Here is a 16,676-nt window from a genome sequence, read left to right as displayed (position 1 = left end):
CACAGCCAGGATCAGCACCAGGTTGAGAAGGACCCCCTAGGCTCCTTGGGGGGCCCCGGGGTGTGCCGGCCCTGGAGCGCAGGCCCACTTCTCCCTACTGGCTGCAGTGACGCTTCCTTCTCCTCCCTGTGACCAAGGAGTCACGCCTTCTCTTTGCAGGCTGTGAGGGGTGAACCAGCCCCACAGCCAAGGCCGGCCTCCCAGACACCCTGAGGTTGGCCCCAGGCAGGGGCATCTTTGCCACAGAGGCAGGACCCTCACACAGAGCCCGCTTCCTGGACTTTGTAGCTGGGGCGGTGGCCGGACCGAGGCCTATTCTCTGAGGAGAGGGGGCCCGTGGAGCCCCCTGCGGCCCCCAACCGCCAGGGCTGGGGATGACTGAGGCAGGAGCGGGACTCTGGGAGAGCCTCCAGGGCAGCAGCCTGTGCTGAGAGGCCAGGAGGAAGGCCAGGCTGGGGAGCTCCTCCTCGTCCTCACTGGACCCATCCACCAGCCCTCGAGTGTCCCTAGCAGGAGGGGCCTCTCTGAGAAGCGGGGCATCTCTGGGGCCCGGTCCAGGGGCGGCACACCTTTGCCCCTCCGGAGGGGCGGGGACCCGTCGGGCCCTGGGTGCAGGGGCCTCCTGTCGTCCGGGACAGAGAGCAAAGGCTCCGGGCCCCGACAATTGTTTCTGTGCTCGGCCATGCCTCTGAAGGTCTTGGCCGTCGGTGTCTGCTGGGCAGGCTTTGTCGCTGACCCCCAGCCCCATCCCGGGACCGGTCTCGTGCTCAGCACTGGGGCCCGACCGGGCCGCGCAGAGACGTGGCGGTGCCTGCACACCCTCCTCCGTATTCAAGGCCGCCAGTCTTTTCTCCACCAGCTGAGGAAAGAGGGGACAGTGACTGGCCAGCATAGGCCAGTGAGACGGGGGCATGGGCCGGTGGCACCGGGGGAGGCAGGGAGGGTGACCCACGAGGCTGTGGCTCTGCTGACATCCCCCTAGTCCCTCCCTCCCTCCCGTCCCAGGCTGCCCATCTTCCGTTCCCATTCTCTGCTCTGTGGCCCCCCGACGCTGGCCTCCCCGGTGCTGTGATTCACAAGAAGCAAAGGGGGACAGAGTCATGTGGGTCTCTGTTTTGGGTCCCCTCCTCGGGCTCACCTGGGACCCCACTCCCTCCCCCTGCATCGCCTGGGTCCCCTGCATCCCGCAGCTTGCCTGGAGCCCGTCCTTCCCCGGGCTCACCTCTGCGGGGCTGAGCCCTTCCTCCTGCTCCAGTTTCTCAGCCAGGGCCAGGAGGTCCAGCTGTGGTTCCGAGGACAGCAATTCCGCCAGGAAGCTGGGGTGGATGACTGCCTCCACCTGGGACAGAGGAAAGCGGCTGGGGCCAGACTTGGCAGGGAGCCCCCTGTGAGCCAGGAGGGTCAGCAGGAAATGCGGAAAAGTGAAGACACACCCATCCTTCTCCAGACGGTGGGAGAAGTTTTCACGATACAGTCACTGGCCTCTCTCTCTCTCTCTCTCTCTCACACACACACACAGACATGCATGTGTGCAGACACACACACATTCACACATGTGTGTACACAGAGAGACAAAACCTGGACATGCACACAGACACACCCCCCCCAAAACATACGTGCACTCTCAGACACCAAAGGACATACCCCTAGGCCGACACACACGTGAGCGGACACACAGGACCACATGCAGACATACACAAAGACATCCACACAAGGCACAAATGCACACGCACAGGCCTCTATGCGCACACGCATGGGTATGCACATGCACAAACACACACGAACACACAAACACGATGCTTGGGCATGTGGGCACACACGTCCACGTGTGTACGCACACCTGCGCACACAGCAGTATACACACATGCCTGCACGCACGTGGCAAGTACACAAGGATGCACGCACACATGCGCACACAGCCCAGGAACAAGGAAAGCGCTTAATGCCAAAGGCCTGGGCTCAGCCCCAAACTGGGCGTTGGAGTGCCAGTCCCTGGAATCTTCCAGACACCAGGCTGCGGGCCAGCGCACCTTGGTGATGAAGTCTTCCTGGGAACACAGCTCGTCAATGTAGCTCAGGAGACCCGGGTCCGGGGAGGTCGCGGCCTCGTCCTGCTGTGGCTCCTTTCCGTCCTCTCCCCATTCACCTGCCGGGCCCCCCGGGGCTGAGCGGCCAGGCCCCAGCAGCCCCTCCATGATGTCCACGTACTCTCTCACAGCCTCTGCAGGGATCTCCTTGGGCGCCTTGGTCTGCCGGCGCCGCGGGGGTCGGTGTGGCTGCAGGCGGGAGGGCTGGGCCCTGGAACCCGCCTTCCTGGGAACGCACGCTGAGGCAGAGCGAGAAGGAGGGAGGAGGCGTGAGCGGCTCGGGCAGAGCATCGGGAGGGCAGTGTTAGGGGGACACTGATGTCCCTGGGGGCTGGGTCAGGGCCACCGGAAGCTATGGGCACCGTGGGACTGGCAGAGCGGGGAGGAGGAGTGTCTCACAGCCAGCCACGTGGGCAAGGGCGGACCCCCTGATCCTCCAGGGGTCTCCCCACAGCCCACTTCCCACAGCCCCACTCCCCACTTGGTGCCAGGTCCTCTGACAGGCGTGGGGCGAGGAGTCAAGAAATTCACCAGGTCAATACCCGTCCTGACAAAGGGCAGCTGAGACCCCCGGCTGATCTGGTCAAACGACCAATGTCCCCTTGTGGGAGCAGACACGACCCAGGGACAGAGGCCTTTCCCTGGCCCCCACAGCCATTGGCCACCCGCGGTCATGGGGATGTGGGGGCCTTACCTGGCTGCGGGCCCGCTTCCGCGGCTGGGGTCCCCCGCCGTTCAGGCTTCGGGGGCGCTGGGGGAGGCAGGCCCTGGGCCACCTTCACCCACTGTAACTTCCGCATCTGCATCTCCTCCTCCATCTCGAATTCCATGAACCTGGGGGTGAGGAGGCCCAGGCCGCACTGAGGAGGGGGCCCAGCCCTGGAGCCAGCAGGGCCAGCAGCAGGTCGAGGGACCGGGAGAGGCGGGGCCTTGGAGGGACGGCCGTGGCCCCGGCCACCAAGGAGGAGGCAGGCGGGCTGTCCGGCGCATCGCCTCCACCACCCCCTCAGGGAGTTGAGTCGGAGGGAGTCCGACCCCAGGCGAGGAGGCCTCAGGATCCCCAACCCCGTCCTGAGACCTTCTGGCGGAGCTAGGGGTGGGTCCAGAGCAAGGGAAGGTGGAACCGCCAGGGAGGTGGGGAGGGTGGCCCTCTGGGACAAGCGAGCATCAGCATAGCCAGACCCTGCCCCCGGCCCACTCGCCCAAGAGCCCCGGGCCAGAGAACCTGACTTACTTTCCCGCCATCTCGTAGTAGATCAAGCGGTCAAAGTTGCTTTTGCTCTGCCACTCCTGCACGGCCCGCCGCACTCCCTCTTCCAGCGTCATCTTGGGCTTCAGGCGCGCCAGGGTCCGTAGCACCGGGCTGTAAGGTGTCGGGGTCAGGGGCCGGCTGCAGTCCGGTCACCCCCAGCCTTCCCCGGATCCTCTGGAGCCCGTGTCCCCCACCCAGCATGAACGAGTGCTGGCAGGTGACAGGGGGTGTCGAGGTGTGCAAATCAACCTTCACCACCACCACGGTCACCGCCTCCCACCACACCAGCCCTGGGCTCCGGGCACCAGGCTGACTGTCCACTGACAGGAGCAGGGACGGGGTGGCCTGGGAAGTCAGTCCTTCTGGACTCTGCCTCTTGTAATAATACTCGCGGACATCAAGGTGCCCAGCAATGAGTCCAGCCTCTGCAGGAAATGCCATCACCCCGTGTTCAGGAGGGACCTCAGATGCCAAGGCCAGGCCTGCCCGGTCAGAGCTCCGCAGGAAGGATCCCCCACCCTCACCCCTACACCACCTCTGCTCCCTCCCCTCCAGTTCTGAGGGATCTTCTGGGACAGCGAGGGTGGGGCCCGCACAGGACCTCTGCTGGCCCTGCAAGTCCCAAGTCTCCTCTGCTGGGCTGGTCCCCTGGCCGTGAGATGCCCCAGGCCCGGTATGCATGGAGACAGGATGACCAAGAGTGCGGCACCCAAACCACAGCCGCTCCTCTGACACCCGGACCCTATCTGCCTGTGAGTCCCCAGCGACTGTCACCGTGATGTCTCTGCGAGGTACAGGTTGGCTGGACAACCCCCCCCACACACACACACACACACCGCCCCAGTGCTAGTTGAGATGCGTGACTGAAAGGTGTCCTGGACCGGAAAGTGCCTTCCTAGAGCAGGGTCCCGGCCCCTGACCTTCCTCCCAGCGGCCCTAGATCACTGCCCTGTGTGCGCGCCCCAAGGTGGGCCTGCGTGAGGGCTGAGGGAGAGCCGAGGCCACTCACATGAGAAAGCAGGAGAGAGCTTCTGCGTCGGGGCTGTGCGGGAGGTGCCTCCGGGCCAGCGACTTGAAGCGCTGCCAGCGCCTGAAGTTCTCGTAAACACTCTTGGGGTTACAGGAGTCCTGGGGTGAGGCCGTGTTCCGGCTCCTGGAAGCTCCGTGAGGCTGTGGCCAGGCGTTGACTGGGGGCACGACGGTGGTCAGCTGCGCGACTGGGGGCTGAGCCGGAGGTGGAAGGCTTGGGGCCAAGCCTCCCTTGCCGGCCTGGGAGCCCCCACGGGCCGAGGCAGGCATGCTGGTCTCCACCGCAGAGGCTGTCACGAAGATGGGTGCGGGACACGCAGCACCCCCACCGAGGGCCCCTGGAGCACTCCAGCTGAGGGGGGCTGGAGTGAGGACGATGGTCTGAGTCTGGGGGGTCAGAGAGCACCCCTGTTCTGACCTGACCTGCACAGTGACATTGCAGGTCCCAGTCCCATTAGGGCCAAGGCCAGCCTCTCCTGCCACCAGCGGAGTCCTGGAGAAAGCTGGCAGCACCAGGGGGCCACCAGGAGGGAATGGCTGGGTCAGGAGGGGCGGCGGGTGCTGCCCCCAGAGTGGCCGGTGGGGGGCGTCGGCAGTGGGTGGGGGGAAGGGCCGTGCCATGAAAGCAGACAGGGAGGCTCCCGGGTCCGTGGCCACATGGCGTCCCAGCACTGCAGATGCTGTGGACAGAAGGAAAGGGCCGGATGGGGTCAGAGAATCCGCAGCCGGGAGGGAGGACCCGGGACACCCTTAGTCCCCGGGAGCAGAGCAGTGAATCCCGTGGCTTTGCGTGAGGGGCATCACAGCAAAAGGTGCAGTTTGCCAGTGTCCCAGAGTCATTTCCATGCTCTGGCCTCCCGCAGGGAACTCCCGCCCCCGCCCCTCCCAGCACGTCATCCTGTCTGCCCAGCAGAGGCCGTTGGGCCAGCACTGCCTCTGAGAACCAGCCACGGACCCCCACACACGACTCTCCAGCCTCACGGGCGGCCTCCCAAGACTCGGGTCTGGGTGGAACCCTGACCTGTGGGAAATGGCCTCAGCAGCCTCCCTGGCCGCTGGAGACCTTCTGCAAGGTCCATCCTAGGCACCTGGAGGGGCCCTGTGAACAGACAGCGTCTGAACCGTTCGGGCCCCTCTCCCGCCAGCCTTCCGGTCCTCGAGGCTCCCGGCGAATCCCACCCTCTACTCCCCGGCCCGGCACAACCGAACAAGAACACTTGACCTGGATCTCTGCCAGGACAGCTCCCCCCAAACCCTGCGGTAAGCCCGTCTCAGAACCATCCACACACCCTGGACATAGGGCCAGCCTGGGACAGCAGCCCAGAACACAGGACAAGAGGAAGCAGGTGGGAACTGCGATTCCTCAAGAGGGGAGCGACCCAGAGCAGCTGAAGAGCCCGAACCCTACCTTGAGGCCACCTGGTGCCACGACCCTGCCGAATCCAAGACAAGGCCTATGAGGCCGGGGGGCACGTGGGCTCAGAGTGACCACCGGCCCAGGTCTCGGGCAGGACACGCCATTGCACACTGGGCCGCACACAGTCCCATGGAACGACGTTCTGGCTAAGACCGGCCTGTGCCGCCCTCATGACACACTCCCACCTCTCCTTGCACCGGGCCCAAGGAGGCGTGTGTCCCCGGAGAGAATCGGCGAGACTGCCGCCATCCTTTCTCCCCACACACAGGGCGTTTCCCCCGACAGGGCCCGACCCACCTCCAAGGAGCCCCTGCCCAACGTCCTAGCAGGTTTCTGCAGACTCCCAGCCTCTCAGCCCCCAGGTCGCTGTCCCTGGGGGTCCAGTGCGCTCCCTTCCTCTACCTAACGCCACCCAAGTGCCCCTGGCCGGTGTCACATTTGAATCCCAAGGGCTTCAGGGGTGGCCTGGCCCCTGACACGTCCAACCCAAGCCAAAGACTCACCTCCTTGGAAAGCCATCCGCACAGGCAGAGGACGCTGCCGCCTGGCAGCCTCCACAGTGACAAAAGTCAGGTCCGGGCCCCACACGGTGAGCTGCTGCAGGCGAGACACTCAAGACCCAAGCCAAGGCCAGGAAAGTTTGAATCTAAACAGGGTGAGAATGCATGACCTCATGACATTCTGTGGCGGGGGAGGGGCGGAGGGCCCCTGCCCTGGCTGGCGGTGGGGAGACATTCCAAGAGTCAGGCTCTGGTAGGTGGGCCAGAACCCCAAGTTCCTTTCGAAGGATAAAGGGACAGCACAATCAGGGAGCGCCTTTCCAGGCAGTTCAGACACTGTTTTCCAGATTCACCGCATCGCGGTGTGACCCAGTGCTCCTCTGGTTCGATGTTGTATCCCGCAACCTCGGTTTGTGTCCCTCCACCCGCTCTGCTTCCTACTGGCTCTTGACTTATTCAACAGGGGCTGGACTTCCTGTACAAAAGCCAGAACAGATATGCTGATGAGCACATGGGTCCTTAAGGCCACGTGGAAATGAGGGTTTCAAACCAGCTCGGTGTCAGCAGATCCCGTGGGTTTGCTCACACCTCGTTCTCCAGCCTCGGGTGCTCCTGTGCCCAGTGCCCTGCGGAGCTCGGAGCCGAGCAGATCCAGCAGCACCGGCCTTACTAGGGTCCCTTTCTCTGGAAAGCCCCGGTGTCTCACAGAGAGAGTTCGTGCACCCTACCATGCGCGACCAGAAATCACGATGTCCTGTTCCTCGGCGTATTGTGTTGCTGTTTGATATGGATTTCTAACCTCTTTCACTACCTTAGTGGAAACGTTCTAACGAGCAATACCTTTGGTTCAAAGTCACACTGTGCATAGTAGACTGCGCAGGGACGCCTTTTCCTCCCACCTCTTCCTCCTGGCAACCCGGCCCCCTTTCTCCCAGGAACCCAGTGTTACCTTTGTCCTTTAGATCTTTGGAGAGATGGCATTGTGCCTCAAAAGTAAATGTACGCTCTTCGTTTCTCTGGTTGAACGTTGATACAGGTCCCAAAATGTGTGTGGATATGCACAGTGATTGTTCTTGGTAATGGTAATTACCATTGGTAATGCGGCTCCTCTCCTCCTTTCTGGAGGGTGGATGCCCAGAAGAAGTGCTACAGTCCTCCTAAATTCGAAGGGCCCCATCCAATAAGGCTGGCCAATTTTAGCAAATAACAATAATAAACACTCAATTAAATTAGAATCACAGATAAACATGGAATCGACGTTTCCAAGAATTGTGTCCCATAAAATATTTGAGATATACTTTTCTTATATATAAAAAAAAAAAAAGATTTAGGGCGCCTGGGTGGCTCAGTGTGTTAAGCTGCTGCCTTCGGCTCAGGTCATGATCTCAGTGTCCTGGGATGGAGCCCCACATCGGGCTCTCTGCTCAGCGGGGAGCCTGCTTCCTCCTCTCTCTCTGCCTGCCTCTCTGTCTACTTGTGATCTCTCTCTGTCAAATAAATAAATAAAATATTTTAAAAAAAAGATTTATTTATTGGGATGCCTGGGTGACTCAGTTGGTTAGGCGGCTTGCTTTCGGCTCAGGTCATGATCCCAGCATCCTGGGATCAAGTCCCGCACCGGGCTCCTTGCTCAGCAGGAAGCCTGCTTCTCTTTCTGCCTCTGTTTGCCACTCTGTCTGCCTGTGCTCACTCCGACAAAAAAAGAAAAAAAAAAAAGAAAAAAAAAGTTTTATTTATTTATTTGACAGATCACAAGTAGGCAGAGAGGTAGAGAATGAAGAGAGGGGGAAGCAGGCTCCCTAGTGAGCAGAGAGCCCGATGCGGGGCTCGATCCCAGGACCCTGGGATCATGACCTGAAGCAAAGGCAGATGCTTGAACCCACTGAGCCATCCAGGCACCCCTTGATATATACCTTTAATGCAGATTTTTCCCCCTTTACCTAATTTTGCATTTGGGTGGGATTCTGCATTTTATCTGACATCTCTACCAAAAATGTGTAACGTATCCAGTTATTATTAGTCACTTTCCTGTGTGAAAAAGATCTTGGATATGAACAGTCCAGAGTGCTATCTTGGCTTCACTGCAAAGCTCATTTGTGTGTACACACACACACACACCCACACACACCCACAGAGTGTCTGCAGGCTCTTGGAAGGATTTGGAATTTGGAAGAGCCATCATATATCAGTGAGTGTCCAGGCTTAGTGGGGGTGAGGACAGGAAGAAGGCATAGGAGATCTTCCCCTTTCTTATTGCAAAGGGGCATAGAAAGACCCGATAGCCCTGGTTTTTTGAGCCGTTACAGTCACTACTCATGAAAGGGATGTGCCCCTTGAGACCAAGCCTCCTGGGGTATCCACTCCTATCCATTTCCCACTCACACAACCAGCTTCCTCTAAGGGCTGGCCGGCCACTCTGAGCCTGGAAGCCCTGCAATGGGCATGCAAACCGCAGACGCTCGTTCTTTGGAATCCAGGCTCACACTGAATGTGGCCCCATGCACGTGGGAGTCATGGCAGCACCCCCTTTAAAATCTCATGGACTCCTCTTCAGGTTTCACGTCAATGTCAGTTTACTGGGAACACCATGATGCCAAGGAGCATTGGTGTTTTCTTTGTGAGAAGAGAGGGCTCTTAGGAAATGGGCCAAGGGTGATGAGGGCTGAGAACTTCAGAGGCCGAAGCCAGACGTCTGGCTAGGGAGACAAGCCCCATTCCCACCGCCAGGACGGCGGAGTTCCTAGGACAGCAGGGTGCTGGGGAAGGAAAGGGAGCTTTAGAACCGTGGCTGCACTCTCTGAACAGGAACTCTTTTTGGTGAAGGCGCTGAAACAGTTCCTTGCCTGGCCGCACGCCCCGCGAAGGAAAGTGGACTCCAAAGTCACAAGGTTCTCGCTCCTGGCTCAGATGTAGGATCTGAAGGAGCCTTCTCGGGGCCACTGATTCAAACCTGGCACTGTGGAAAAAGCATCTCGTCTCAATGCTGCAACCATTTCTGTACCGCTTCCAAATCCTACAGCCCAGGAGCAGATGGAATCAAATTCGCCCAAAGGCAGTTTGGGAAGACGGGTCGTGGCAGGCGGCACCAGAGAGCCTTCGCGGGCTGGTCTCTGAGCCTGCCTGCAGGGACTGCTGAGAGCCAGCCGTCTCTGGACAGGGCTCCCGGGTCGGCGGAAACAGCCCTCCCCTGGCCACGGACTGGAAGGAGATGGGGTGATTGAAGCTTCTTCCAAAAATGTCACAAGGTCAGGGCAGTCCGTCGCCCCTTTTCCCACGCGCACTGAAGTTCTCGGATATTCCAGAAGAGGAGGGAGCCAGAGCCAAGCTGCGGCCATGCCGCCCGCTCCATCACCTGCACCAGGCGCGGTGACCCACGGCGGAAGACGCGCCTTGCGAGGCAAGCTGTGTGGACGCTCCCAGGCACTGAGCAGCGCCGCCAGGAAACGTGCTGTGGACAGGCTGTGCCCGGGGGACAGTCTGCGGATGGAGTCGGGGAGGATGGCGCCGAGTGTTCCCCGGGTCTGAGTTCTCCGCCAGAACTGTGCTTCCATGGAACCTTGCGGGGCGCAGGGGCTCCGGCGGGCGCGGAGGGCGCAGAAAGGCGGGAAAGAGCAGCAGATGCGCAGTCCGGACGGAGCTGGTCGGCCGCGGGGCCCTCGGGCTTCGGAGGCCCCTGTCCCAGGTGGTTCGCAAGGTCGCGTCCGAGGCCAGGGAGTGCACGTCTGCGACGTCAGGGCCGTGAGCGCTCACTTCCCACGCGCTGGCTTGAAGGCAGGAGCACCACAAGGAGTGCGGGACGGCAGTCGTCCCCGTGCAGCCCGCGGCTCCGGGACCCATTGCTTCCAGCCTCTCCTGCAGGGCTCTCGGGCCGGGTTGGGCTTGCCCCGCGCGCGCCCACGCAGGCGCAGGCCCACGTCGTCGCGCGCACGCGCACGCGCCCCCCTCCCGAGGGGCGGGGCTGCACGTCTCCCGGACCCTCCCCCGCAACGGCTCCCAGCTTCCGTTGAGGCTGCCCGCGGGAGAAGGCGCGCCTGCGCGGGCTCGGGGGCGGGGTCGCTAACGGTCCTGCGGCCGGGGGCGGGGCCGCGCGTGGCCACCTGGTGCTGGCGCGAGCTGGGCTTGATGCGGGCGCGCGCTCCCGGGCGTGCAGGGCTGGCGGCCCGCGGTCCGTGGTGTTCCTGCTTCGCCTTGTGTGCGCCCTTGAGGAGTGGCCCGCGGGGACCGGAGTCCCGGCCGACCCGTGTCTGAGCCTCGCGGCATGCTGAGGTGCGTCGCGCAGACCCTCGGGCGGGCTCTTTGCACCCTGACCTTCTAGGGGTGAGGGCGGTTCCTGGGTTTTTGGGGCCGCGGTCTGGGCTCCGCGTTGGGTGACTGGCGTCCCGGGCGGTCCGCGTGTTTGGGGTCAGTGCTCCGGTCTCTGGGGTCTGGGGAGTAGGCTATGGAGGGTCTGAGGGTTTGGTCCGCCCTCGAGGGTCTAGCATTCACAGGGTCTAAGATTGGGGTCGCGCTCTGGAGCCTGGGGTCTCGAGAGGCCCACGGGTGCGGGGTCTGTTTTTGGGTGCCAGGCGTCTGTGTTCGGGGTACGGGCTTGTGGGTCTCAGGTTCCGGGGCCGACGGGTCTGCCGTCCTGGGCGGCTCGTGGGCTCCCCTCAGCCCCGGCCGGCGTGTCCCTGGGGCCTGGGGCGGCGGGCGGGAGGCCCTGGGGCCGGGTCCGGGGTGAGGAGCCGTAGTGGTTCCAGGGGCGACGGCGGGGCCGGAGGGGAGCGCAGGTGGGGCTTGGAGGGGCTTGTTAGTCCGAGCGGCAGGTGTATGCTGCTGTGTGGCTGTTGTGAACAAGGGGCGGTGCAGCTCGTGTGTGTGAGAGCGCGCTGAGTGCGGTCAGGCGGGCGTGAAGAGGTCAGGGTCCATCCGAAGTCAAGGAGCTGCTGCTTAGGGGTGTGTCATTCGGGGTTGAGTGGAATGTGGTAAGTGTGATTTCCCCGCACGACTGGGGGATCCGTGGGAGTCCGAGCAGATTGAGACCGTGTGTGCACGTGGGTAGGGCAGGCTTGGAAAAGTGTGTGTGGGTTCAGGTAGCCGCGCTGGGTTTTCTCTTCGGGCATCGCAGGAGGATCAGTGGTGCGTCCGCGCACGTCGAATGGTTCTGTGTATCTTTCTCTGACTGGCGCATGTCCTGTTCGGATCGGTGTGTTGACGCCAGACCTGTGAATTGTTTTATGGCACTGGTGGCGGGTTTATAGGTGTGATACGGGTTTTGTATGACGATGGTCCGAGATGGAAGAGTTGATTGTGTATGAGCATCTGGGACTGTGAGGTTATGTATGCAGAGGTGGTGTGGCATACGTGTGTGTGAAACGGTGTGGGTGATAAATTTGCATAGTCGTAGTATACTGGGTTATTTTAGGTGCATTTCGGGCTTGTGGAGAGCTGTGTGTGTATTGAGTCTGTGTGTGTATTCAGGGACCATGGTTATTTGGAGGAATTTTTGCTGGGGCCGTGTGTTTGTATTTTTCAGTAGGGGGCCATTAAGCTTGTGCATTTTGGAAAGTGAGCATGTATGTATCTGATGGGAGATGGGGCTCAGTGTTCATACAGGGGAGTTGGAGAATTGTGTTTCTCTGTATTAGAGGTCTGGGATTTGATTTTTAGTATTTGCAGGTGTGAAAGCTGGCTGCTACTCACTACAGATAGTTTGGGATTTGGAAGTTGTTTCATGTATGCATTGTGAGGGATGTTTGTGACGTGTGTGTGTGTGTGTGTGTGTGTGTGCGCATATATACACATATGCACACACACACACACACATATTGGTTTGTGTATATCTACTGGATTTTGGATATATCCAGCACCAACTGCATGAATCATCAAGTTTGTTCGTAAGGTTTGAAGTTAGGAGTATTCGGTGTGTGTTTCTTTGGGTAGTACTACTCTGTGTCTGAATGTGTTTGGTAGTAGATAGTAGAAGGTGGTTTCTGTAATTCAGGATGAGGATAGAAATGTGTGTGTGTGTGTGTGTGTGTGTGTGTTAGGAGATCTATGTGTATTCGTGTATGTATATTTGTATATATATGCACATATGCACAGATATACATAGTGTTTTGTGTATGTATCTGGGGTGGGAGTTGATTCCCTACTTGGCGTATAGTGGATTGTGTGCACATACTTCTATGAGAGGGGATATGGTGCACTGGAACTGGCTCGTACTAACTTGGGATGGTCAGTGGTGCATCTCTTTTCCTAGTTCTGTGTTTAATGACTGTAGGTAGGTAGCTTGAAATTAGTCATGCCGGGAATATTTATGCCAGGTAAAAACCACAAACAGAAGCCTTTCCCACCTTCCTCTGAGAGCGTTTTATGAAGTATTGACCAGCACACCCCTGGTGTCTGTGTGAAGCAGGCATCATTGGGATGTGTGTGAGTGGGGGCATCCAGAGCTTTGGGCCCTTGTATGTGTGCCTTGACCCTTGTCATTCTGAACCGCTGCATTACTCCTAATCAGGTTGGCCCATTCTTTAGGGCCAAAGGATCCCTATATATTTGGTGATTTCCAGTTTTTCATGCAGGTAGGTTCAGGGGTGTTTATATGTTAGGCAGGTGGACACTCCTTCAGGATTTGTGGTCCTTGCATCAGGGCATCCCAAGATGGATGGCCCTGGTAGACATGGCTGTGCAGAGCAGAGCCTTCATAAATGGGTTGTTGCTGTGACAGGCAACATTCAGAACATTGTGGGGATTCCTGGAGAGGAGGTCAAGAGAGCGTGCTCTCCCAGACAGCCCCTTGTAAATCCCCTAGGTAAGCTGCAGGCATCATTGTCTCTTCTGGAGCATGGCTGGTAGGCAAGAACAGCCTCTACATGGGTCCAGGAGGTGAAAGCCTGCAGAACCACTTGCCCAGAGTCATGGGGAGTGTTGGGAATCACTAGTTCTCAACCAGCCTATCTCAGTGGAAACCTGAGTCCTCAGGGCTAGGCAGGACCCCTAGGGGTCAGCGAACTGACAAGACTGGGGCTGGGGAGGCTTTGTCCATGAAGAAGAGCTAGGGGCTGTGACCCAGGAGGACTGGGATGTTCTGCTCTGAATGGATATGGCTCTCGTGTTCCCAAACCCTTTAGAAATGCTCTCCTTTCTTTTCTGAATGTTCAGGATGCTCCTAACACTGGGAAGCACATAGCTTCATGTTTCTCTGAGAGGAAAACCTGATGCTCTTTCCTCTGTCCAGGTGGAGCTGCAAACCCACCAGCCACGTGATGAGCATGGCCACCAGCTGGCCACATAGCTGCCTCCTGCCTCCCACCTCCCTTGGACCCACCCAGCATTTGTGGGCCTTCCTTATGGTGAGTCTCCTGAATCTCCCTCCAAAAGAAGGTGCTATCGCCAGCTTCTTGAACTGACTTTCTTAGTACGGGTGGATTCCTAGTAGCTCTCCCTGCCTCTCTCATAACCTGTCCCCAATAAAATGCCGGTGGGGTATGCTAATTGTATTGTGTTTTGTCAGCAGAATGGAGCTCTGCCTGCTTTTCTACGTTAAAGAGTATTCTGAAGAGAATGCAATATATGTACAAGGTATACGTTCTTGGGCTTAATGTGCCTTGTCTGTGAGATGGAAGATGTAGACTCTGAGATTTAAGGGAGAGAAATAGGAATATTGTGGTATTAAACCAGCACTGAACACCCCCCACTCAATGGAATGAATGTGAATTGCTGGAATGGCGAGGCTAGTCAGAGCTGGTTGTTCTGGGGCCCCAAGTTTCTTTTCGGAGTGTGTATCATAGGGCATAGCCTGTGTTCCCCCGTATCTCCATGGACAGAAGGAATCCTGAGTCCTCAGGATTCATACTGAGTGGCCCCTTTGGCCAGGCCATTAGAAGCTCCAACTTGCTCTACTTCTCAGAACTTGTTGGGGAAAGAGGACCTGAACCCTCTCAACCGCCCTGGGGCATGCAGCAACACAAGAGTGGATCTGAGGAGACCCAAAAGGTGGCTCTGTGGCCACTAGGGAACTGTTCCTACAAAGGACACTGTTCTTTCTTTTTTAATTTTGTGATTTAAATTCACTTAGCCAACACATCATACATCATTAGCTTTTGATACAATGTTCAGTGATTCGTCAGCTGTATATAACAACACCTGGTGCTCACTGTGCCACGTGCCCTCTTCAGTTCCCATCACCCAGTAACCCCATCCCTCCACCCACCTCCCTCTCCACAGCCCTCAGTTTGTTTCCCAGAGTCAGGAGTCTCATAAGGTTTGTCTCCCTCAGTGATCTCTTCTCATTCAGTCCCCCCTCACCCCTGTGGTCCTCTGCACGATTCCTTATGTTCGTTCCCCTTTGAGTGAAACCTTACGATAATTGTGTTTCTCTGATTGACCTATTTCACTTAGCAGAATACCCTCCAGTTCCATGCGCATTGGTGTGTTAAGTGGCTGCGTAATACTCCGTTGTATATATGAAACATATCTTCTTTTTCCATTCATCTGTTGAAGAACATCTCAGCTCCTCCCACAGTTTGGCTATTGTGGACATTGCCGCTATGAACTTTGGGGTGTATGTGCCCCTTCTTCTCTATGACCTCGGTATCTTTGGGGTAGCTCTGTTTTTAACATCTCGAGGAACCTCCATACCGTTTTCCAGAGTGGTTGTACCAGTTTGCATTCCCACCAACAGTGTAAGAGTGCTCCCCTTTCTCCACACAGAGGACCCTGTTCTGATGTCTGCTAGGGCCCAAGAGAGGAGGCTTACAACCGACAGAGACCAGGACAAGCAGAGCAGGGTCAGTGGGACACTAGGAACAGAGGAGGGAGAAGATGGGACTCAGGCCAAGGCTGGAGGCAGGCTTTGACTCTGTGGGGCGAGGGGGTGGGAGCACGTCGGGAGGTAAATTCTTCCACCCTCAGCCAGACTCTGCTCCTGTGGCTGCTGGTAGTTGGGGATGCTGGGAGAATTCTAGCTTGGGGGCCAGTGGTCTGCGTCCTTCCTGCAGCTTTCTCCTGCTTCGAGCAAGAAACCTGTCCTGACTTACAAATCTTTTTGCACCTTCCCTCACTTCGTCCCAAGAGATCAAGAGTCCTTTGTCACAGTCCTGACTGTGCACAGGCATGCATCCAAGTCCGTGTTATGACCATATGTTTATTATCTCTTTTCTTCCCTGGAATGTAAGAGCCAGGAGAGGGGTCCTTGTTGTGTTCCTTGATGCTTGATAATTGTCATGGGTGTGTAGAGTGTCATAGTTTGGAACACAGAAGCAGACACAGAGTTTAGGAAACAAGGTATTTACTAAACAGCACCTGTGAGGGTAGAAACAGGAAGAACTGGGCACAGTGGTCTTTCGGCAGACTCCGGAACAGCCTCTGCTTCTCCTCCTGGAGCTGAGGAGCTATGCGGTCTCTCAGAGCTGTCGCCGTTGGAAGCAATCGGCCAGGCCTTCATCAGCCCGTGAGACGAATGCCTTCCTGGAAACAGGATGCCCCCGGGCAAGGCTATTCTCTGTAGTTGCCGCCATCCCTGAGGGAGCAGGGGGCTGACGCTGTCTCCCAAAGGTGCTCTTGTCCACCCGGGACGCATGCCATTGTCATCAGACTCCTGCCTGTTAGAGCTTCTAGCAATTTCTTTACATAGATTCTGAGTGTGTGAGTGTCTTCAAGGTGGAGGGACTTGTGTATATACGTCTTGGGGCCGTGAGTGTTTGTGTGGGTCAAGTCAGGGAGCATGGAGGGGTGTGCTTGTGTCTGGGGAGGTGGGGATGGCCCTTGTATATGGTTTGGAGGTATGTTGGGGGTCCCGAGCCTGGTACACTGTATTGAGAACCTGCGGGGTATGATTTGCTGAAGGAGGGAGCTCCCTCAGCACCTGCACTCCCACTTTGGGGAAGTGAAGGCACAGTTTCAGTTCAGCCCCTCCAAAGGACATGGAGTCACAGCATTTACTTACAGATCCCAGTAATGGGGTGTGTGCAATGGAAGGGCAGTTCTCTGTCTCAGGTCCCAGCCAGCAGGACATAGAGAGCAGGGTAGCAAGCACTGAGAACTTACAGGTGGTTGGGGAGGAGGTCCCTAAATTTTCGTGGTCTCCCGTCTTTAGTGGTTACCTGTAAAGGTGCCCTAGGAAAAGTAGAGTGGGAGCTTGGGGTGGGAATTCTGAGCTCAGGTCTTTATGGAACTGTCCAGACTGGGTGTGAGCAGGTTGTCATGCTGTAGAATGTGCTGGCAGCCCCTCAGAAGAGCTGTTCTCTCATCATGAGGTTGGAGCTCTGTGTACAAGTGTGTGCTTGTGTACACGCTGTGTACACACTGTCATTGTGTGAGTGCCTCTGAATGTTCACAGTGCTGGTAGGAAGTTGGTGTGGGTGTATAGAGTGTCCATAGCACAGGGTGGGCTGTGGTGTGTGTAAATT

At 58.0% G+C, this 16,676-nt stretch overlaps 1 protein-coding gene and 1 long non-coding RNA gene across 2 annotated transcripts; one reads left to right on the top strand and one right to left on the bottom strand.

The window, feature by feature from the left end:
• On the bottom strand, nt 1-6,429 carry LOC131812182 (NUT family member 2G-like). The gene is made up of 7 exons (XM_059141281.1): nt 6,289-6,429; nt 4,349-5,048; nt 3,322-3,450; nt 2,782-2,921; nt 2,031-2,326; nt 1,223-1,339; nt 1-859 (listed from the first exon to the last, which is right to left on the bottom strand). The coding sequence occupies exons 1-7, from the start codon at nt 6,302-6,304 to the stop codon at nt 95-97; spliced, it is 2,163 nt and encodes a 720-aa protein (XP_058997264.1). The 5' UTR covers nt 6,305-6,429; the 3' UTR covers nt 1-94.
• Nucleotides 6,430-10,251: 3,822 nt separating this feature from the next.
• On the top strand, nt 10,252-13,858 carry LOC131812808 (uncharacterized). The gene is made up of 3 exons (XR_009346494.1): nt 10,252-10,551; nt 13,505-13,619; nt 13,784-13,858. It is a non-coding gene; the product is annotated as an uncharacterized LOC131812808 (long non-coding RNA).
• Nucleotides 13,859-16,676: the final 2,818 nt, after the last annotated feature.

This window comes from Mustela lutreola, chromosome 12, assembly GCF_030435805.1.
Source record: "Mustela lutreola isolate mMusLut2 chromosome 12, mMusLut2.pri, whole genome shotgun sequence".
NCBI lineage: Eukaryota > Metazoa > Chordata > Mammalia > Carnivora > Mustelidae > Mustela > Mustela lutreola.
The sequence above is the reverse complement of the archived record's forward strand: the minus strand, read 5'-3'. Positions and strand labels throughout refer to the sequence as shown.

What these genes read in the sequence shown, in the direction of transcription:
- LOC131812182 (XM_059141281.1), bottom strand. An exon ending in GCTCTCTCCTGCTTTCTCAT is followed by an intron (nt 3,451 to 4,348) that starts GTGAGTGGCCTC and finishes GACACCTTACAG; the next exon opens with CCCGGTGCTACGGACCCTGG. An exon ending in AGGAAGACTTCATCACCAAG is followed by an intron (nt 1,340 to 2,030) that starts GTGCGCTGGCCC and finishes CCTCTGTCCCAG; the next exon opens with GTGGAGGCAGTCATCCACCC.